At 43.9% G+C, this 24,353-nt stretch overlaps 1 protein-coding gene across 1 annotated transcript in view; it reads left to right on the plus strand.

Moving 5' to 3' along the window:
* Positions 1–24,353, plus strand: part of LOC112267709 (potassium voltage-gated channel subfamily H member 7) — a 99,836-nt gene that overhangs the window by 23,121 nt on the left and 52,362 nt on the right. The window contains exons 3-5 of the mRNA XM_042296970.1: positions 2,973–3,128; positions 14,875–15,345; positions 18,832–19,046. Coding sequence (XP_042152904.1) covers positions 2,973–3,128; positions 14,875–15,345; positions 18,832–19,046 — 842 coding nt within the window. The remainder of the gene's footprint in view (positions 1–2,972; positions 3,129–14,874; positions 15,346–18,831; positions 19,047–24,353) is intronic.

Below are 24,353 nucleotides of genomic sequence, written 5' to 3' on the forward strand. Positions count from 1 at the left end.
CAGAATCACACTCAGACACACACAGAAGCACTCCCACATGCAAAGGCAGACATGCAAATCTAGTGTCACCAAGGTCAGTCCAGATTACACGATGTAATGTTTATAAAGCACCATCATTATCATCACACACAACTCCACCATCCCTCCACCTTCATAACACACACACCCCAGCCTCCATAACATCCCAGCCTCCACATACATCCTAGCCTCCATAACACCTTATCCTCCACATACATCCCAGCCTCCACATACACCCAGCCTCCACATACACCCCAGCCTCCACATACACCCCAGCCTCCACATACACCCCAGCCTCCACATACATCCCAGCCTCCACACACACCCCAGCTTCCACACACACCCCAGCTTCCACACACACCCCAGCCTCCACACACACCCCAGATTCCACATACACCCCAGCCTCCACACACACCCCAGCCTCCACACACACCCCAGCTCCACACACACCCCAGCCTCCATACACACCCCAGCCTCCATACACACCCCAGCCTCCATACACACCCCAGCCTCCATACACACCCCAGCATCCATACACACCCCATCCTCTATACACACCCCATCCTCTATACACACCACAGCCTCCATACACACCACAGCCTCCACACACACCACAGCCTCCATACACACCCAGCCTAAATACACACCCCAGGCTCCATAAACGGCGTCAGGGTTGCCTAGTGGTTAGAGCGTTGGACTAGTAACCGAAAGGTTGCAAGTTCAAATCCCCGAGCTGACAAGGTACAAATCTGTCGTTCTGCCCCTGAACAGGCAGTTAACCCACTGTTCCTAGGCCGTCATTGAAAATGAGAATTTGTTCTTAACTGACTTGCCTAGTAAAATAAAGGTAAAATAAATTTAAAAAATAAACAACACAGCCTCCATACACACCACAGCCTCCATACACACCACAGTCTCCATAAACACCACAGCCTCCATACACAGCCCTGCACACCCATAACAAGTCATTCTACTTCCTACAGCATAGTAATTGCTGAATAATTGATGTTGATAGATTCAGACAGATACATTTTGTCATGCGCGCACACACACACACTGAGGTATACACACAGGTTTACATTGACAGAGCTGAAGAGCGCTATGGAGGTGTAGGGGGTAGCTAGAAGGATAGGGTAAAGGGTTGTAGGGTATAGTAGTAGTAGGGGGGTTGCTGTTGTGGTGGTGGATTAGCAATTTATTTAACTTGTTTGTGGCAGAGCGTCAGAGCACTGTGAAATTCAACTGTTTGGCGAAGAATTCAGTCGCTAAGAACCCAACTCTTAAGTCTTGGATTTTGCTCTGTATCTTTCTAATATTGTAGGGGTTTACTGGACTGGTTTTGGCCCTCTGGATTCATTTATACTGTACAAATGCTACCCGCCGATATAACACAAAGGTTGTGTAGTAAATCCTTCCCTTAAGCTTAAATTGCAAAATGCTTCTCTTGCTCTCTGTTCCCCTGCTCCAGTGGGTTATTCTAATGTGGATGTAGTGCAGCCCTGCATGTGTTTCCCCTTTCATTTATGGCTTTGTCCAATATTGCTGGCACTGATTATTATTAGGGCCTAGAGAATTCTGGGGCCCCAAATAGAATCATGAAGCCCCAGTGAGGGGAGAACAATTGGATGGTTGGTTGGTCGCTGGTGTTGTTGTTTGGTGATACAGACAGGAGAGCACAGGGACTGGTGGCGATGTGTGTGTGTGGGTGTTTCTTGGTAGTGTGTGCGTGTATGTGTGTGCTTGCTTGCATTCGTGTGTGTGTGTGTGTGTGTGCGTACGTGCGTGCGTGCGTGCGCGCGTGCGTGCGTGCGCGTGTGCGTGCGTTTTGTAGCTCAGTTGGTAGAGCATGGCGCTTGCAGCACAAGGGTTGTGGGTTCGATTCCCATGGGGGACCAGTACGTAAAAAGTATAAAAACGTATGCACTCAATACTGTAAGTCGCTCAGAGTGTCTGCTGTAATGTAAATGTGTGTGTTTCCTGGTGGTAATGTGTGTTTTTCATGGTGTAAAACTGGCAGGGCTGGTTGTCCCGTGGGACCATGCCGAGCTATTAATAGGCTGGCGGTGACAGCAGAACTTTGATCTGCTTGAGAGAGAAGCACTTTAAGAGAAGAGATGCCATGTGATCTATATATAAAACATACGCCTGTGACAGAGGCCATCACAGTAATGACAGAGATTCCATTGTAGGCAGAGGATACGTTAAACATAATCTATTTGTCTTCACTCTCATCTCGCAGTGTCCCTCATTAATTTTGACACAGTGACCAATGCAAGCGTACAAGTCCTGCATGACTTATCATTTGCAATGCACATTCAGGGTTTTCAGTGTGCTTGAAATACACCTGTGGGACTATTTTAGTGTTGTTGTCTGCTATTTCAATCTCAATATAACCCAGAGTGTTTGAAGTGCATCATTTTCCTTTTTCATACGGGATGCGCCGGCCATATCCTGCCCACTGGGCTTCGATCACAAACCACCACTAACTCTGGGGGCGATGCTGCCTTGTGATGAATGTGGAACATTAACACATGTTAATTACATTTTAAAGGGTGACGTGGTCTCGTTTATTTGAGTCCCGTCGATGACTTGAATGTCATTAATGAGACAGGGATTAGGCTGATTGCAGTGAACCATAATTGGTTATAACGCAATCCATTTTGAGGGGTTTTAGTTATCGCTTATCCACAGGAAGGGACTAAGAATTAAGGCGGAAGACTGAATGCATTTGACAATGAGAATCTCTTAGGATAGTACAATGTTAACAGTAAGAATGTTTTGTTCAGCCTCAGCACACTGCTGATAATAAAGGATTGAATTCATATAGGGCTTCTTACTAAATACCTTCAGGTTGGAAAAACACAATGTTTCCCAAATGAGGAAAGTTTTATAAAGATGTATAGAAATATTGACCTTTCCCTTCTGTTCTCTTTTTCCTGTTTCCTGTCCCGTAGGCTCTGACTTCCTGTGTAACACCCACATCATCCCAGTGAAGAACGAGGAGGGCATGGTCATGATGTTCATCCTCAACTTTGACTACATCCTAGAGGAGGACAGCAGTGACTCTCTGGAGGGACTCAACCACACGTCTCCTGCCAAAGCTGAGCCAAGTGAGTAACCCGTCAACGCCTGGGCTTTAGCTCAGTCGGCCAAAACCCTACATTCAAATGAAACCTTACCAGAAAAGGTCACTGACCAAGAACCTTCTCCCCCGATTGCTCAGTTTGGCGGCCAGCTCTAGGAAGAGTCTTGGTGGTTCCTAACCTCTTCCACTTATGAATGATGGAGGCCACTGTGTTCTTGGGGACCTTCAATGCTGCAGAAATGTTTTGGTACCCTTCCCCCGATCTTTGCCTAGACAAAATTCTGTCTTAGAGTTCTACGGGCAATTCCTTCGACCTCGTGGCTTGGTTTTTGCTCTGACATGCACTGTCAACTGAGGGACCTTATATAGACAGGTGTGTGCCTTTTCAAATAATATCCAATCAATTGAATTTACCACAGCTGGACTCCAATCAAGTTGTAGCAACATCTCAAGGAGGATCAATGGAAAGAGGATTCACCTGAGCTCGATTTCGAGTCTCATAGAAAAGGGTTTGAATACTTATGTAAGGGTATCAGTTATTTATTTTTAATACATTTGCTAAAATTTCTAAAAACCTGTTTTTGCTTTGTCATTATGGGGTATTGTGTGTAGATTTTGTTTAATCCATTTTAGAAAAAGGCTGAAATGTAACAACATTTGGAAAAAGTCAAGGAGTCTGAATACTTTCCAAAGGTACTGTATAGTGTATATATATAGTATAGGCTACAATAGGATGCTAAATAAACTTTCCAGTGACACTGACTCGTCCAATGATGAAGATTTAGCATTGGCTACTCATCTGTGATGGCCCATGTGCTCTTACCAATATCTCAGTTAAGCTACTTACAGGGCCGTTTGCTCAGAATTGCTTAAAAGTTGTTGAAAAAGTTTTTTTTGTTAGCTTCAGATTAGTCTTCTCTTTTCAGCAGTAGGCATTTGATTTGGAAATGTTTGGCTTGCGTTTTTCTCGTGTTTATATTTTGAAGTTTGCAAAAGGCAAACTGACAGATGCAACCAATCATAAAAATATCATCCATAGAGAGCAGTTCCCATTCAAGTCAGGTCTGGCAGCCATTGCTTGTGTACTCAAGAGTTTAACAGTCAAGTGCCAGGATTAGAGGTTCCAAAATCCTTCAAAGGACTATTATCTATGGCCACAACGCAACAAGCTGTTCTTTATTTGGTGTGCGTGCAGCCCAAATTTCAGCCTTCCCAGCTGTAAGTGCTTGTGATAAAATGTAAATCCCCAGCTATTTTTTAGATGCTGTTGATCCTCTGTAGCTATGTTATGCTCTCTAGTATTTTTATTTATTTTATGTACAGTTGAAGTCGGAAGTTTACATACACTTAGGTTGCAGTCATTAAAACTAGTTTTTCAACCACTCCACAAATGTCTTGTTAACAATCTGTAGTTTTGGCAAGTCGGTTAGGACATCTACTTTGTGCATGACAGAAGTAAATATTCCAACCAATTGTTTACAGACAGATTATTTCACTTATAATTCACTGTATCATAATTCCAGTGGGTCAGAAGTTTACATACACTAAGTTGACTGTGCCTTTAAACAGCTTGGACTGATAGGCTAATTGACATCATTTGAGTCAATTGGAGGTGTACCTGTGGATATATTTCAAGGCCTACCTTCAAACTCAGTGCCTCTTTGCTTGACATCATGAGAAAATCAAAATAAATCAGCCAAGACCTCAGAAAAATAAATGTTGACCTCCACAAGTCTGATTCATCCTTGGGAGCAATTTCCAAATGCCTGAAGGTACCACGTTCATCTGTACCAACAATAGTACGCAAGTACAAACACCATGGGACCACGCAGCCATCATACCGCTCAGGAAGGAGACACGTTCTGTCTCCTAGAGATGAACATACTTTGGTGCGAAATGTGCAAATCAGTTCCAGAACAACAGCAAAGGGCCTTGTGAAGATGCTGAAGGAAACAGGTACAAAAGTTCTATATTGACGTAACCTGAAAGGCTGCTCAGCAAGGAAGAAGCCACTGCTCCAAAACCACCATTAAAACGCAAGACTACAGTTTGCAACTGCACATGGGGACAAAGATCATACTTTTTGGAGAAATGTCCTCTTGTCTGATGATACAAAAATTGAACTGTTTGGCCATAATGACCATCGTTATGTTTGGAGGAAACAGGGGATGCTTACAAGCCTGAAGAACACCATCCCAACCATGAAGCATGGGGGTGGCAGCATCATGTTGTGTGGGTGCTTGGCTGCAGGAGGGACTGGTGCACATCACACAATAGATGGCATCATGAGGCAAGAAATGATGTGGATATATTGAAGCAACATCTCAAGACATCAGTCAGGAAGTTAAAGCTTGGTCACAAATGGGTTTCTAAATGGACAATGACCCCAAACAGACTTCCAAAGTTGTGGCAAAATGGCTTGAGGACAACAAAGTCAAGGTATTGGAGTGGCCATCACAAAGCCCTGACCTCAATCCTATAGATAATTTGTGGGCAGAACTGAAAAAGTGTGTGCGAGCAAGGAGGCCTACAAACCTGACTCAGTTACACCAGCTCTGTCAGGAGGAATGGGCCAGAATTCACCCAACTTATTGTGGGAAGCTTGTGGAAGGCTACCCGAAACGTTTGACCCAAGTTAAACAATTTAAAGGCAATTCTACCGAATACTAATTGAGTGTATGTAAACTTCTGACCCACTGAGAATGTGATAAAAGAAATAACAGCTGAAATAAATAAATAATTCTCTTCTATTATTCTGACATTTCACATTCTAAAATAAAGTGGTGATCCTATCTGACCTAAAATAGGGAAGTTTTACTTGGATTAAATGTCAGGAATTGTGAAAAACTGAGTTTAAATATATTTTGCTAAGGTGTATGTAAACTTCCGACTTCAACTGTATGTCAGTTCAGACAGGATAAATATAATTTTGTCTAAAAAGTATTTTTTATAGCGGCTATGCTTATTAGGGTCAGACTCCCAGTTCCTCAAAAGCACCTCTGCCGAAAATGCGGAGTGGGCAATCCCATGATTGAATGGGGTATGAATAAAATACAATTCAGGCCTATCTGAATTTCTAAACAGCCTGGCAGTGTGAATTCGGCTGTCAGACTGATTAATTTACAAGGTGAATCCTGCTCTGCTCACCTACCTTGGCTCTCTCCTTCTCTCAAAGCCTCTTTTAAACTGGTACAGGGAAAGGATTGTTTCGCATTTTGGCGATTTTTAGGTTGGAACTTTTAGCCCTTGTACATACCTCATTCTTTCAGAGGAATTGTTCCTGTTCCTCTGTTAGCAGATAGATGATGGCCATCTATGACTCATAGCAGTCCTTGCATAATTAAAGACCACAATTAGACCTGGTCCAATACAGAACTCTGCATTGCATCAGAGAACATTCAGATGATGAATGTGTTCTTGGTAGAGCAATTCATTGAGGGTTCTAGGTAGAACCATATACAGAGGGTTCTATGAAGACACCACACCAAAAGGGGTTCCCCAGTGGAAGCAAGCTGAAAAACCCTATACGGTTCTACGTACAACCTTTTTTCTAGGAGTGTACCAGCCATAATTGATAAATAACAGTAGACTGGTGTCGATAGTAACAAGGTTATCATTGCACTGTGAACCTGCTGAACAGGTGTTATTGGTGATTAGTGGGAGAAAAGGGACCTGGCTATTAGCAAAAGTATTCAGACACCTTGGATTTCTTCAAATTGTATTGTGTTACAAAGTGGGATTAAAATTGATTTCATTTTCATTTTTCTTCAACAATACACACAAAATACTCTGTATTGTCAAAGTGGAAGAAATTTTATATATATATATATATATATATATATATATTTTTTTTTTTAAATCTTTTTTTAGATAAAAAAATCGAATAAAACATTTACAGTGAAATTCTTACTTACAAGCCCTTAACCAACAATGGAGTTTTAAGAAAAATAAGTATTAAGAAAGTATTTACTAAATAAATGGAAGCAAAAAGACAAAAACAAATTATTAAAAAATATAAAAGAGCAACAATAAAATATCAGTAACGAGGCTATATACAGAGGTAATTGAGGTAATATGTACATGTAGGTAGAGGTAAAGCTACTATACATAGAAAATAAACAGAGTAGCAGCAGCATGAAAAAAAAGGGGGTGTCAATGCAAATAGTCTGTGTAGCCATTTGATTAGCTGTTCAGGAGCCTTATGGCTTGGGGGTAGAAGCTGTTAAGAAGCTTTTTTGACCTAGACTTGGCGCTCTGCTACCGCTTGCTGTGCGGCAGCAGAGAGAACAGTCTATGACTAGGATGGCCGGAGCCCTTGGCAATTTTTAGGGCCTTCCCCTGACACCGCCTGTTATGGAGGTCCTGGATGGCAGGAAGCTTGGCCCCAGTGATGTACTGGGTCGTACGCATTACATTCTGTAGCATCTTGTGGTTGGATGCTGAGCAGTTGCCATACCAGTCAGTGATGCAACCAATGCTCTCGATGGTGCATCTGAGGACCCATGCCAAATCTTTTCAGTCTCCCAAGGGGGAATAGGCATTGTCTTGCCCTCTACACAACTGTCTTGGTGTGTTTGGACCATGATAGTTTGTTGGTGATGTGGACACCAAGGAACTTGTAGCTCTCAACCTGCTCCACTACAGCCCCTTCGATGAGAATAGGAATGGTTGGCCCTCTTTTTCTTGTAGTCCATGATCATCTCCTTTGTTTTGGTCACGTTGAGGGAGAGGTTGTTGTCCTGGCACCACACTTTCAGTCTCTCACCACCTCTCTATAGGCTGTCTCATCGTTGTCAGTGATCAGGCCTACCACTTTTATGTCGTCGGCAAACTTAATGATGGTGTTCAAATGTATTTATAAAGCCCTTTTTACATCAGCAGATGTCACAAAGGGATATACAGAAACCCAGCCTGTTGGAATCGTGCTTGGCCATGCAGTCATGGGTGAACAGGGAGTACAGAAGGGGACTGAGAAGCACCTGTGTTGAAGATCAGCGTGGCAGATGTGTTGTTACCTACCCTTGCCACCTGGGGGCGGCCCGCCAGGAAGTCCAGGATCCAGTAGCAGAGGGAGGTATTCAGTCCCAGGGTCCTTAGCTTAGTTATGAGCTTATAGGGCTCTATGATGTTAAACACTGAGCCGTAGTCAAATAATAGCATTCTCATATCGGTGTTCCTTTTTCCAGGTGGGAAAGGGCAGTGTGGAGTGCAATAGTGATTGCATCATCCAATTATCTGTTGCGGCGGTTTCCAATTTGGAATGGGTCTAGGATTTCTGGGATAATGGTGTTGATGTGAGCCATGACCAGCCTTTCAAAAAACATCATGGCTACAGACGTGAGTGCTACGGGTCGGTAGTCATTTCAGCAGGTTACCTTGGTGTTCTTGGGCACAGGGACTATGGTGGTCTGCTTGAAACAAACTCGGTCAGGGACAGGTTGAAAATGTCATTGAAGACACTTGCCAGTTGGTCAGCGCATGCTCAGAGTACACATCCTGGTAATCCACCTGGCCCCGCGGCCTTGTGAATGTTGACCTGTTTAATTAAAGTTTTACTCATATCGGCTACGGAGAGTGTGATCACACAGTCGCCAGGAACAGCTGGTGCTCTCATGCATGCTTCTGTGTTTCTTGCATCGAAGCGCACATAGAAGTCATTTAGCTCGTCTAGTAGGCTTGTGTAACTGGGCAGCTCGCGGCTGTGCTTCCCTTTGTAGTCTGACAAGCGTCGGAGCCGGTGTAGTAGGATTCAATCTTAGTCTTGTATGGACGCTTTGTTTGATGGTTTGTCCGGGGGCATAGCGGGATTTCTTATAAGCGTCCGGGTTAGAGTCCCGCTCCTTGAAAGCAGCAGCTCTACCCTTCCTCTCAGTGGAAACAACATATTAAATATTATCGACGCATAAGTATTCAGCCCCTTTGTTTAGGCAAGCCTAAATTAGTTCAGGAGTCAAATTTGGCTTAATAAATCACATAATAAGTTACATGGACTCACTCTGTGTGAAATAATAAGGGTTGACATGATTTTGAAATGACAAACCCTTCCTCTGTCCCACATACTGTACATACATAATCTGTAGATCCCTCAGTCAAGTATTGCATTTCAATCACAGATTCAACTACAAAGACTGAGCTGCAAGACAGGAATGAAACTGCTCAGGGATGTTGCCATGAGGACATTGGTGATTTTAAAACCGATACAGAGTTCAATGGCTGTGATGGGAGAAAACTGAGGATGGATCAACATTGTAGTATCTCCACAATAATGACTTAACTGACAGCGTTAAAAGAAGAACACAAATATACAAAGTTAAAATATATTCCAAAACATGCATCTTGTATGCAACAAGCCACTAAAGTAATTGTCACGCCCTGACCTTAAGTTATCTTTGTTTTCTTTATTATTTTGGTTAGGTCAGGGTGTGATGAGGGTGATATGTTCTAATCACTCTACGCTTTGGTCTCCTCTTTACGATGAATGTGGCAGAATAACCCACCAAACAAGGACCAAGCAGCATGCCAAAAAGGAGTGGACATATTGGATCCGGGAGAAAGAGGAGTGGAGGACATCCTGGACCTGGGAGGAGGTAATGGCAAGGGACAAGACCCTACCATGGAAGCAGGTGGAGAAAGCACGGGAGGAACGGCAACGATTTGAGGGTACACGGCTAGCACGGAAGCCCGAGAGGCAGCCCCAAGATTTTTTTTGGAGGGGGCACACGAGGAGATTGGCTGAGTCAGGTATGAGACCTGAGCCAACTCCTCGTGCTTACCTTGGGGAGCGTGTAACTGGTCAGGCACCGCGTTATGCAGAGATGCGCACGGCGTCTCCAGTGCACTATTCTAGCTCGGTGCGCTCTATTCCAGCTCCTTGCAGTTGCCGGGCTAGAATGGGCATCCAGCCAGGACGTATTGAGCCAGCTCTATGTTCTGGATCTCCAATGCGTCTCCACGATCCAGTGTATCCTGTGCCTCCTCCCTGCACTCGCCCTGAGGTGCGTGTTTATTGTTGTCTCTGATTGGGGACCATATTTAGGTAGCCATATGCCTTGGATAGTTTGTGGGTTATTGTCTATGAGTAGTTGCCTGTGTCTGCACTCGTTGTGCATAGCTTCACGTTCGTTTTGGTTAGTTTGTTTAAGTGTTCTTCGTGTTACTTCATTTAAAGAATTTATTCTAATCACGCTGCGTTTTGGTCTCCTCTTTACGATGAACGTGACAGTAATAAAACATGGCAAATTAATACACTTTTAGGCCTAAATACAAAGCCTTAAGTTTGTGGTAAACACAACACATCACAGAGTAACTCCATTCTAATTTTCAAGCATGGTGGTGGAAGCATCATGGTATGGGTATGCTTGACATCGGCAAATACTGGGGAGTTTTTCGGGATAAAAAGAAATGGATAGGGCTAAGCATCTTTCAGCAGGATAATAACCTACAACACAAGGCCAAATCAACACTGGAGTTGCTTACCAAGAAGACAATGAATGTTCCCAAGTTGCCAAGTTACAGTTTTGACTTAAATCTGCTTGAAATAGCATGGCAAGACTTATAAAAATAGCTGTCTAGCCATGATCCTCAACATCTTGACAGAGCTTGAAGAATTTTGAAAAGAATAATAGGCAAGTATTGCACAATCCAGGTGTGTAAAGCTCTTAGAGACTTACCAAGTAATACTCACAGCTGTAATCGCTGCCAAAGGTGTTTCTAACGTGTATGGACTCAGGGAGCTGAGTACTTATGCAATGACTATATTTTATTTTTATTACTCTATAAAAAAAAATTGAATTTAGATTCCACTTTGACATTACAGAGTATTGTGTGTAGATTGTTGACCAAAAATATAATCCATTTGATCCCACTTTTGTAACACAAAATGTGAAGAAATCTAGGGGTCTGAAATCCAAGGGGCATTGTACATCCTCCAAAAGGAGAGACTGTATGGAAATCAGAATGAGTGCACTAAGCACCTAAACTGCACAGCTGCATATCCACTTTAAACCATCCATCTTCAGCAAAATCACAGCTTGAGGGAGATTATTAAAAAAAATAATGTAATGCTTTCTATTCTGCCTTAGTGACGATTGGAACCATATCTCTAGAATTCCATCTCTCTTACTTCATCCAAATTATTATTTAATTATAAAGTCACCATTTCACTTCAGGACTGGGGGATCTGAGTTCCATTTAATATGCAATGCAAATATTACTACTGTCTGGTATCATAGCAACGGGGGATGGTGTTTGTGCATGCACTGGCTGCTGTGCAGTGTCATCTATGTGTGTTTGCAGAGAGAGTGCCATGCTCCCTGCGTGTACTTTTACTGCAGTGGGCTAAATCAGGGTCACACAGAGTGTTTCTTGGTAGTCTTAAACAAATCTACTTTGAAACAAAAGTATACACCTCACACACATGGTTATGGGCTTCAAATCAAATTGTCTTGTTTATCAGATGTTATTGCGGGTGTAGCGAAATGCTTGTGTTTCTAGCTCCATCAGTGCAGTAGTATCTAACAAGTAACATCTAACAATTTCACAACAATACACACAATTCACACACATCTAAGTAAAGGAATGGAATTAAGAATATATAAATATTTGGACGAGCATTGTCAGAGTGGCATAGACTAAGATACAGTAGAATAGAACAACATACAGTATATACATATGAGATGAGTAAAGCAAAATGTGTAAATTATACTACAGTGAGTAATGTTCCATTATTAAAGTGGCCAGTGATTTCAAGTCTATGTATGTAGGGCAGCAGCCTTTAATGTGCGAGTGATGGCTATTTAACAGTCTGATGGCCTTAAGATAGAAGCTGTTTTTCAGTCTCTCGGTCCTAGCTTTGATGCACCTGTACTGGCCTCGCCATCTGGATAATAGCGAGGTGAACAGGCAGTGGCTCGGGTGGTTGTTGTCCTTGATGGTCTTTTTGGCCTTCCTGTGACATTGGGTGCTGTAGGTGTCTTGGAGGGCAGGTAGTTTGACCCCAGTGATGCGTTGGGCAGACCGCACCACCCTCTGGAGAGCCCTGCGGTTGCGGGCGATGCAGTTGCCGTACCAGACGGTGATACAGCCCGACAGGATGTTCTCAAATGTGCATCGGCAAAAGTTTGTGAAGGTTTTAGGTGCCAAGCCAAATTTCTTCAGCTGTTGCGTCATCTTCACCACACTGTCTGTCAGTGATGTGTACGCCGAGGAACTTGAAGCCTACCACCTTCTCCATTGCAGTCCTGTCGATGTGGATAGGGGGGGTGCTCCCTAAGCGGTTTCCTGAAGTCCACGATCAGCTCCTTTGTTTTGTTGACGTTGAGTGAGAGGTTATTTTCCTGGCACCACACTCCGAGGGCCCTCACCTCCTCCCTGTAGGCTGTCTCATCATTCTTGGTAATCAGGCCTACTACTGTTGTGCAGTCTGCAAACTTGACAATTGGTTTGGAGGTGTGCATGGCCAAACAGTCATGAGTGAACAGGGAGTACAGAAGGGGGCTGAGCATGCACCCTTGTGGGGCCACATTGTTCAGGATCAGCGAAGTGGAGGTGTTGTTTCCTACCTTCACCACCTGGGGGCGGCCCATCAGGAAGTCCATGACCCAGTTACACAGGGCGGGGTTCAGACCAAGGCCCTCAAGCTTAATGATGAGCTTGGAGGGTACTATGGTGTTGAATGCTGAGCTATAGTCAATGAACAGCATTCTTACATAGGTATTCCTCTTTTCCAAATGAGATAGTGCAGTGTGCAGTGCGATGGCGATTGCATCGTCTGTGGATCTATTGGGGCGGTAAGCAAATTGAAGTGAGTCTAGGGTGTCAGGTAAGGTAGAGGTGATACGATCCTTGACTCGTCTCTCAAAGCATTTCATGATGACAGAAATGAGTACTACGGGGCGACAGTCATTTAGTTCACTTACCTTTGCTTTCTTGCACCTATACCATGTCACATATAGAGTTGAAATGTATTACATTTTGAGTTTGCATCCCAATATTACACATCACAGAAGACTGAAATATAACAAAACAGTTTGACATAGAAACACCAGATGTTTAACAAGTTTTTTTGAAGTAAAGTTTACAAGTTATGAAATTATGAAAAATATGAATAACATTTCACCCATGAGGCCACTAAAGGGCCATTTGGTCATTTGACTGCAGGGCCACAGTGGAACTCAGCGCTAATGTCACCTTTACAAATAGTAACAGGCCAATCTAAACTTTTGTTTTACCGCAAATACAATAGGATATTGTCAGACGGCATGCTTAATTTGCTAAACAATTAAGAAATTGATTGCTTAAAAGCAATTTATGTTTTCTGTGTGCGGGGAGGGGGGCATAAGGGGATATGCTTATGGTGAGGTAGACGTGGCGTCTTTCCTATACTTCCATTAATATATTGATTATGCACTTCTTCATTCATTTAGATGATCGGGACGGAGACAATTAAACCATTGACAAATGAAAATACCCAGAACCAGATGCATTCACACTGAAATATGTGTTGATTTTTGTTATATATTGGAATCTAGCTGGTGTGTAAAAGTAACACCTTCGAAGTAAGCGTACTACACGTGACAGCGTCTAGAAATTGGTTTCCTATTCTTCGTCACGAGTGTCAACGAGAGAAAAACGAGCAGTGAGCACAGCAAAAGAACACTGCTGAACCTCGTCAATCATCTCTCTGCTATTCCCCACGCCGCCGTTAACAGTTCAACACGGAACAAGACGAAGGCATGTGTAATGTGATGTAGCAAGGCACGTTAGCGCACGAAAGCACAAAAATCCAGAGGGATATGGAGTGGAGAGTGTTTGTTTTTTTCTTCATAAGTTTATGCTTGTTTTTTTTTTTTTTAGAAGCTTTTAGATTTATAGAGTAAAGTGCTACTGCATCAGGAAAATAACTTTTGGAAATGGTGTTATTTTCTGAAATTCTTCATTTATGTTTTCCGTTTTTACTTAAAATGTACTGTTTTAATTACAGAATTAAAGACGTCGACGTCTCCAGCAGTATATAGGTTGTCCTTTTTCCCCTTTTCCATTGCTCGGTGTTAGGTTCTGTAAGGGTTCTGTAGGGGTTCTGTAAGGGTTCTGTAAGGGTTCTGTAAGGGCCACTGTATATCTGTGTGTTTGTTAGGTCAGCCCGGGAACACGTTATACACTGGATATTAGATCTTCTGACGAGGCCCCCAAAGTCCTTGAATGCAAGATGCCTCCACTTCAGACTCCCTAGAAACGGAACTATAACCACAAGGTTTAAAGTCGCCCTCATAATGCATTGACAGATTCACTGGTACCATCATTTGGACAAAGACGATGTCTTTCTCCTCTCTCCGAGGGTGTTAAATCAATCATAGGAAACCTGTTGTAATTTGATATTTTAATGGGTCTCTAATATATTAATGGCGGTTGCTTTATTTCATCAAACGTCTGAATAATTGAAGGAAGCTGAAGACGGGAAGCTAGGCCGTTGGGATGAGAGGCATATGTCCTTTTGAACAATATTGGAACTCACTGCTTGATGTCTGGGGAGTGAGCTGGAAACTGGATTAGCATGAGCATCTATCCAGTGTGCCAGCCTCCCCTACTTGTTTCTACCCAGTCACGATCAAGTTAAGAATTCCTCCACAACGAATGAAGTCATGACGAACCACTCTGAAAAGGGGAAGAGTTGTGCAAAAAACTATTTCTCTTATTGTTGAAAATATTCCAAGCATTGCTGTTGAACAATTGTACTCTATCTATCTCGCCCTCTCTTTTTTCTCTCTCTCCAGGGAAAGGTAGATTATTTTGTTTCCGGCTCCCAGCCTTACACCTCCTGGGCATCAGCAAGCAGTCCCTCCCACAGGAGGACCCTGACGCCGTCATGATCGACTCGCCCCGCCGCAGCGGAGAGTCGGTGGCCACCCGCGACTTCCGGTCACTGCCCACCCGGGAGAGCTGCAGCCCCTCCTACACCAATGACACGCGGGCCCTCATCGGCCCCAGCCACTGCTCCACCCCTGTGTCGGGATCCCTGGACCACTCGCCCCCCAAGGGGCCCGTCTGGGACAGGCTGGTTCCCCAGGCGGTTCCCCAGGCCCAGCCTCAGACTGTGGGCACTCTGGCCCCCTCCATCTCAGGCCTGACCCCCACCGCGTCCAGGGAGAGTGTGTGTAGTATCCGGAGGGCCTCCTCCGCTCAGGACATGGAGGGTTTTGGCTCCAACTCCAAGATGGCCTTCAGGGACCGACATGCAAGTGAAGGTATGTAAGTCAACACCACCTCCATGGTCGGAAATGCTTGTCCCCATCCATCCGCCTCACCCTGAGATGTTATGTTATATTAAATCAAATTTCCCTTGCTGTTCTTACGCAGTAGATTTGGTCCCAATCCCAACCATTGTTATCATGTGGTACAAATCAAATCTGACCTTGGATCAGTGAATGGGGGTAACTCCCCCACCTCAACTGTACCTACTCTTAGTCATCAGGCAGCGCCACATCTATCCTGACTCCTGAATTACCACATCTATCCTGACTCCTGAATTACCACATCTATCCTGACTCCTGAATTACCACATCTATCCTGACTCCTGAATTACCACATCTATCCTGACTCCTGAATTACCACATCTATCCTGACTTCTGAATTACCACACCTATCCTGACTCGTGAATTACCACATCTATCCTGACTCGTGAATTACCACATCTATCCTGACTCCTGAATTACCACATCTATCCTGACTCCTGAATTACCACATCTATCCTGACTCGTGAATTACCACATCTATCCTGACTCCTGAATTACCACACCTATCCTGACTCCTGAATTACCACATCTATCCTGACTCCTGAATTACCACATCTATCCTGACTCCTGAATTACCACACCTATCCTGACTCCTGAATTACCACATCTATCCTGACTCCTGAATTACCACATCTATCCTGACTCCTGAATTACCACATCTATACTGACTCCTGAATTACCACATCTATACTGACTCCTGAATTACCACATCTATCCTGACTCCTGAATTACCACATCTATACTGACTCCTGAATTACCACATCTATACTGACTCCTGAATTACCACATCTATACTGACTCCTGAATTACCACATCTATCCTGACTCCTGAATCACAGCTCACCTTTCCACCCACAGTCAATATGGGGGGTACAGTACAGCCCCAGACTCTCCCTGTCTCTGTACCCAGCTAATATTTCTATCCCTCCCTACACCATTGAATCTGCATTTCTCATTCAAAGGGCCCCTGCGGCTGACACTGTAATACGTCTACTTCACGATAATGAATGGTGCGACGGCGACAGGGCTTTTATGTGGGTCGTCTTCCATCACTAGCTAGCTACGCACAGATCTGGAATCTCCTCTCACTCCTCCACCTTCCTCCCATCCCCCTCTCTCTCCCTCAACACTATCCCATCGCAGACAATGGTCGTAATATCAAAGGTAACAACCCCACGTTCCTTGAACATAGCACGGGTATCGAATATATGGCCTGAACTGCTTGCTGCATGGGTTTTTTCAACTCAACAACAACATAAGTCTGTGGTGAATGCTAGTGCTGGATTGATACATTTGTGAACTCCTCTGAGAATGCCATAGAGGCTTGCACGGTATAGTAGTAGCATTATTCATGCTGTAGTAAGACGTGACCTGTGAGTGCCCTGCAAGCTTGCAGATCCCTTCTGATAGTTCGGGAAGAAATCCGGCTGACTTTTGACCTGCCGTGCGCCTGCATGAAAAACAATCTTGTCTCTCGTTTCCATAGAACCGGAAATCTATAATAATCACTGACTCATAATAGTAGTTGTCTTCGCCTGCTGCCAATAGTTCCTTTTGCCAAAGGCAACTGGTAGGCTATTTCCTTAGACCTGTGTCAGACAGTCGAAGGGAATAGAGGGATGGTTTGTCTGTTTGCTTGAATAACGTCCTCCGTTTTGTCTCCGCTTTACCAAAAAAAGTATTCCCATCCATGACGACATCACTAGTTATGGAATACTACTTTTATAGATCAAAAAACGTAATGATACTGTAAGTAACTCTACCACAGGAGATTGGTGGCACCTTAATTGAGGAGGACAGGCTCGTTGTAATGGCTGGAGTGGAATTAGTGAAACCATGTGTTTGATACCATTCCATTTCCGCCGTTCTAGCCATTATTATGAGCCGTCCTCCCTTCATAATCCTCCACTGAATTCTACGTCACTGGAATGTTATCAACTGTCTGAGAGCCTTTTAACCTCCAGAAATGAATTAAATGACTGTACTTTCCTCTGAAATCAATCTTTTTACTAGCCTCAAAGTGCATTCTGGATCAATACCTACCAGAGGAGGCTGTTGGGAAGAGTTGTAGAAGCACGGGCTCATTGTAATGGCTGGAATGGAATTAATGAAATGGAGTCAGACATGTGGTTTCCATATCTTTGATGTGTTTGGTACTGTTCCAATATTCCATTTACAATGAGCCCGTCCTCCTATAGCTCCTCCCACCAGCCTCCACTGATACCTACTCCATTGAATATGGAAAGATTTGGAGGAGCATCTGATAATGTTATCAGCAATCATTTGTTTTCTTAACTTTAGACCTTATGTCTCCGATTTCCGGGATATTTTTAATTACCGTAACATAGTAGCCAGATTTCTTTACCTCTACTAAAAAGAAATCACTCTGATGTTGCTCAAATAAATGTAACATGACACTCAGGAAGTGCCTGCAGAATTACCCTGACCTTTGACCCCTCCCTTCTCTCTGAGGTTACTTCCTCTTTACGCTGCTCTCTACCTCCCTCCCTCTCTCTCTCCTGATTCGCTAGTGTCTCGGTCCTGGATGGCTGGGGGTATGGCTTGAGCTTTTCCTATATGTCTGTAATGCACACATACTGTAACGTACAATGCTGCTGTAGCATGTATTCAAGCTGCGCATGTCTTTTGTATGTGTAAGTATCACTACGTATTCAAGCTGCGCATGTCTTTTGTGTGTGTAAGTATCACTCACTGTATTCTCAACACTCGTTTGTGAAAAGGGCAGAATGAGTCATCCCTCCATCTTCTCCTTTTGGATCAACAGTTGACACGTTCCCTCTCTTATCCATATTGCCCACAGTAGTTCTACGTGTGACAGTGTGAGTGTTGTTCAACGTGGTGAGGTTTTATGGCAGTGTTGTACTGTATTTTCGCATAGTAACATAGTAGAATATTTGTGGATGTATGAATCATGAAAGCCGTATCCATATGGTGTCATTGAGTCAAAACCTCATGACAGAGTATACATTTACTTTGTTTGTGGACATCAATATTTCACTAAAATGGTTCATTACACCAAGTTTGTCATTTCTACAGCTGTTGAATAGAAGGTAACAGGATCAAGCAGAGGGTTAGGGTGGATCTGTCTGACTGTTGTATTTCTACTGTTGTCCTGTGGTTGTTCACTTGTCTTGTGGCAGCAATTGAGTTCACTCAAGAGCAAGAAATAGTTCCATACTCACATTCCCACGCATAACAAATAGACACAGCAGCCTATTGACACACCTACCACATGAACTGCACTTGAGGTCTCCTTTTATCCCATTAGCATACCGTCAAACCGTGAAGCTGCATCAGGACACACGTGCTAGCATAGCCTAGCATCACCGAGCTAGCCTAGTATAGCATCGCCGCTCTAGCCTAGCCTAGCATCACAGCGCGAGCCATTTCCAAACCTCTCCATTAAATTCTCCTCCAGGACCCTTCAACCAGATCAAATCCAGTCTTCTGGGCTCCACGTCTGACTCCCACCTCAACAGATACAGCACCATCAACAAGATCCCCCTCATCACGCTCAACTTCTCAGAGGCCAACAACGACAAGAAGTGCCCCTCCCCTGCTTCCTCCGAGAAAACCATCATAGCCCCAAAGGTCAAGGACCGAACACACAACGTCACCGATAAGGTCACGCAGGTAAGAGGTCATGAAAGGCCCTGTGCTTTGTGCTCAGTAGAGTTGGGGCTCACTGACATAAGCCAAGATGTTGGAGCTTCACTCAATCAAGTATAATGTTGGAGTAAGAATCCATGCTATAGAATCTGTTCCATACAGAGGACATGTCTTTTCTGTGTGTTTGTTCTGTAAAGACAGTTACAGATGTATCGTGTGCTGTAGCTGGATGGACTATCACCTCATTGAATAATCACATGAATAGTCATCTGCCCCAATGTTATACATTAGAGAGCGGTAATTATCCCCTGCCCCACACACACACACACACACACACACACACACACACGGAACACCACCAGGTCAGAACACAGTGTCTGTACACGCTGCTCTGTTGTTACTGTCTGATGTTACCTAATTCATTGAAAGGGGAAAGGGGGATACCTAGTCAGTTGTACAACTGACTGCCTTTAACTGAAATGTGCCTTCCGCATTTAACCCAACCACTCTGAATCAGAGAGGTGCGGGGGGCTGCCTTAATCGACATCCACGGCGCCCGGGGAACAGTGGGGTAACTGCCTTGCTCAGGGGCAGAATGACAGATTGTTACCTTGTCAGCTTTCGGTTACTGGCCCAACGATATTACCACTAGGCTGAAACTCAAGGGGTTTGTTTTAATAAGTAAACCGGTGAAGGTGTATATCACCCGTAGCGGGGATCAGGACAGATTATCTTACCAGGGCTCAGAGATACACTCTAGTTACACACAGGTTAGAGGTCATCCTCACCATCCTGTCTGCCTGTCTGTCTGTCCTCCCCGTGGAGAGTGCGTGTGCGCAGTACACCAACTCCTCCTTGTGTCGGTCCCTATGGGGGAGGTGGAGGGAAACCAGGATGTCTGTGTGTACTCCTGCCTGCGTGCTTGCCTGTCTGTGTGTGCGTGCGTCTGTGTGTCGCTATGGCAAAGCTGGTTGACCTTTAAGATCTGTCAGGGCCACTTTGTCCAGAACAGACGAGGATGTTGCTGTTCTACTGATAATGTGTATACCAGTGGCGGTTGGTACGGTTTAAGATGAGGGAGGATGATTATTTTTTTAATGAGCATGGCCTTATTTCTATTACAGCATATTGGATGACTGTCATTTATATTCCATTCACCCAGTTCAATGTAACATCGATACGTTTAGGCTACTACATGATACTGTACCCATCATGAGGTTGCTACAACCTAGCCGATGAATTCAAGTTCACAACGTAGGTGCACACAGGCCGAGAGAATTTTGAGTAATCAAGGTGACAGACAGTGACACATTCAACACCGCCTTGCACACTCTTGCCTACATCTAGCTAATCTAGGGTGTAATCATTAGTCCAACAGTTGCAAATGAGAGTTTCTGTTGGACAAATTCAGGTATGTTTATCCCCATTTTGTTTTCGTTTATGAGACATTTTTCAACAGAATCGGTGGAATGAACACACACCGGATCACACGCAAACAGTTCACGTTCGTAGCAGCCACATAAAAACATCATGATCACTTTGCTCGTTGTATATAAACTCAGCAAAAAAAGAAATGTCCTCTCACTGTCAACTGCGTTTATGTTCAGCAAACTTAACGTGTGTAAATATTTGTATGAATATAACAAGATTCAACAACTGAGCCATAAACTGAACAAGTTCCACAGACATGTGACTAGCAGAAATGGAGTAATGTGTCCCTGAACAAAGGGGGGTCAAAATCAAAAGTAACAGTCAGTATTTGGTGTGGCCACCAGCTGCATTAAGTACTGCAATGCATCTCCTGCTCATGTACTGCACCAGATTTGCCAGTTCTTGCTGTGAGATGTTACCCCACTCTTCCACCAAGGCACCTGTAAGTTCCCGGACAATTCTGGGGGGACCCTCCGATCCAACAGGTCTCAGACGTGCTCAATGGGATTGAGAACCGGGCTCTTCACTGGCCATGGCAGAACACTGACATTCCTGTCTTGCAGGAAATCACACACAGAACGAGCACAGTGTTCAGATTGCCTGCAATGACAACAAGCTCAGTCCGATGATGCTGTGACACACCGCCCCAGACCATGACGGACCCTCCACCTCCAAATCGATCCCGCTCCAGAGTACAGGCCTCGGTGTAACGCTCATTCCTTTGACAATAAACGCAAATCTGACCATCACCCCTGGTGAGACAAAATCGCGACTCATCAATGAAGATTACCGTCCAGCGATGGTGGGTTTGTGCCCATAGGCGACATTGTTGCCGGTGATGTCTGGTGAGGACCTGCCTTACAACAGGCCTACAAGCCCTCAGTCCAGCCTCTCTCAGCCTATTGTGGACAGTTTGAACACTGATGGAGGGATTTTGCTTTCCTGGTGTAACTTGGGCAGTTGTTGTTGCCATCCTGTACCTGTCCCGCAGGTGTGATGTTCGGATGTACTGATCCTGTGCAGATGTTGTTACACGTGGTCTGCCACTGCGAGGACGATCAGCTGTCCGTCCTGTCTCCCTGTAGTGCTGTCTTAGGCATCTCACAGTACGGACATTGCAATTTATTGCACTGGCCACATCTGCAGTCCTCATGCCTCCTTGCTGCATGCCTAAGACACGTTCACGCAGATGAGCAGGGACCCTGGGCATATTTCTTTTGGTGTTTTTCAGAGTCAATAGAAAGGCCTCTTTTGGTGTCCTAAGTTTTCATAACTGTGACCTTAATTGCCTACCGTCTGTAAGCTGTTAGTGTCTTAACGACCATTCCACAGGTGCATGTTCATTAATTGTTTATGGTTCATTGAACAAGCATGGAAAACAGTGTTTAAACCCTTTACAATGAAGATCTGTGAAGATATTTGGATTTTTACTAATTATCTTTGAAAGACAGGGTCCTGAAAAAGGTCTGTTTCTTTTTTTGCTGGGTTTATCATTTCTTCTCGCAACTATCTATACGCTCTCCTCCTCTCACCTTTTCCTTTCGCTTGTGGACTTCAGTGCACAACACATCAGCTCTCTGTGACCAGGCAAAAAACCTTTCCAAGCCAACCCTTCATATCATGACTGCTTACCTCTACACACAGCCTACATTGTTGTCACATCATAGTCAACTAGAACTAACAAGTTAGTAAACTCGCTACAATCATGCAGTACGATGTACAATCAGAAAGGAGTTTACCAATTACACTGGCTGGCCCCGGTGGCAATACATTAATAAAACCAAAGCTTACCTTGACTTGGAAGAGTTCCAGTGTTGGATAGCTATAGCCAGGTAGCTAACATAGCCTCCCTCTCTGTTTGAGCTGGGTGTTTGAGTAGGCTAAACTAGCTAGCTGCCTTTGTTAGCTTAGTGAAATTGAATGTTCAAAAAAATACAAACAAATATAGCTCTCTCTCTTGCTTCTCCTTAATTTTGGAAGAAATTAATTTGTTCAAAACTGTTCGACTATTGTCTTTCTCTTTAAGAAAACTACTCAATACATTTTATACATTGCAGTGCTGGCTAGCTGTAGCTTATGCTTTCAGTACTAGATTCATTCTATGATCCTTTGATTGGGTGGACAGCATGTCAGTTCATGCTGCAAGAGCTCTGATAGGTTGGAGGACATCCTCTGGAAGTTGTTATAATTACTGTGTAAGTCTTTGGAAGGGGGTGAGAACCAAGAGCCTCCTAGGTTTTGTATTGAAGTCAACGTATTCAGAGGAGTACAGAAGCTAGCTGTCCTCCGGCTACACCATGGTGCTCACCTACAGAGTGCTGCTGAGGCTACTGTAGACCTTCATTGCAAAACAGTGTGTCTTAATCAATTATTTGGTGACGTGAATATAGTTATATCTAAAAAAGGATAACTTTTTTAATGTTTCACAATATAGATTTTTATGAAATTCACTGAGGAGGATGGTCCTCCCCTTCCTCCTCTGAGGAGCCTCCACTAGTGTATACAGTATATACTATATAGTATCTGGCACCGAGTTTTCCTTAAAAGCAGATCTTAGTTTGTCATTGGCACTAAGGGCATCTTCTAGTTTAGAGGACATATGCTGTGTGTGTGTGTGTGTGTGTGTGTGTGTGTGTGTGTGTGTGTGTGTGTGTGTGTGTGTGTGTGTGTGTGTGTGTGTGTCATACATCTCAATAGTGGGTTGGGTTGCAGCTTATATATTCCAACCGGAACTTAGTATTTGTTGTTATTATTTATATAGCTCAGGGATGGGCAACTCCATTCCTGGGGGCCGGAGTGGTGTCACACTTCTTCCCTATCCCTAGCAAACACAGCTGATTAAACAAATTGCAATCTAAACTGAAGATTATGATTAGTTGACTATTGGAGTCAGGTGTGTTAGCTGAGGCTGGGGCAAAAGTGTTACACCAATTAGGCCCCCAAGGAATGGAGTTGCCCATCCCTGATATAGTTCATATTGGATATACCTACTGCAGTGGAACGTTGTTGTCACACAGCAGGCCTATGTCAGATAGAGTTATAGTTGATCATCTAGACTCATAACTGCCTCTTGTTTCTCTTTCCTGCTTGTACGTTTGGTTAGCAACCATCTGCTGCTTACTGCTGAACAGATTACATTGAACACGTGTTTTCTTTTCACCATCTCATTCTCAGTCGTTTGATCAAACTAGACAGTTGGATTGTATTTGCTTGTTTCTTTGGTATTTGACATATTTCTCTGACTGTGGCGCCCTGAGCTCCTGCTCCCCGTTCGTCCCCTGTGGTCTGGCTGTGAGGCTCACACTGTTCCAGGCGATGTCTGGAGACCAAGTCTCTCCAGAGTTTGTTTAGGGAGACGTGCTCTAGGCTGCAGAATAAACACGTACTGTAGTCTGCTGGTTCGACACAGAACTCAACCACACTAAACAGATGGATGATTGACATGAGGAGATCTGAGTCTGTGCCATAGATTGATAAACGGCGTCAGTGCATGTTGATGCTCCACATAAAACAACTTGTTTGACACTTAAATGTTCGTTCCATGAGGTATGATTTCTCCAGGTTTGGATGGCTTTGCTTCAGTTTTACCTGTCGTTATGTCATGGCTTTGCTTCAGTTTTGACCAATTTTTTCTTTATTGTCAACAATACATGTTGTGGGTCACGTGACAAAGCAGCACTGGCCAAGACAGGAAATGACACTCTGGTATTCCAAATCCTCCAACAATACAAACAAATAACGTGAGAGGGTGAAATGAACAGACCACTCATTTGCATACATTTATTCCAGATGAGAGAGTTAATTTGCACAACAGCAAATGAATCCACACTAGGTGCATTAAATAATTATGTCTGAATAATTTATTTAGTAACAGATCAGGGGGAGCAACGTGCTCAACTG

The sequence above is a fragment of the Oncorhynchus tshawytscha genome, linkage group LG14 (genome assembly GCF_018296145.1).
Source record: "Oncorhynchus tshawytscha isolate Ot180627B linkage group LG14, Otsh_v2.0, whole genome shotgun sequence".
In the NCBI taxonomy this organism is placed as follows: domain Eukaryota; kingdom Metazoa; phylum Chordata; class Actinopteri; order Salmoniformes; family Salmonidae; genus Oncorhynchus; species Oncorhynchus tshawytscha.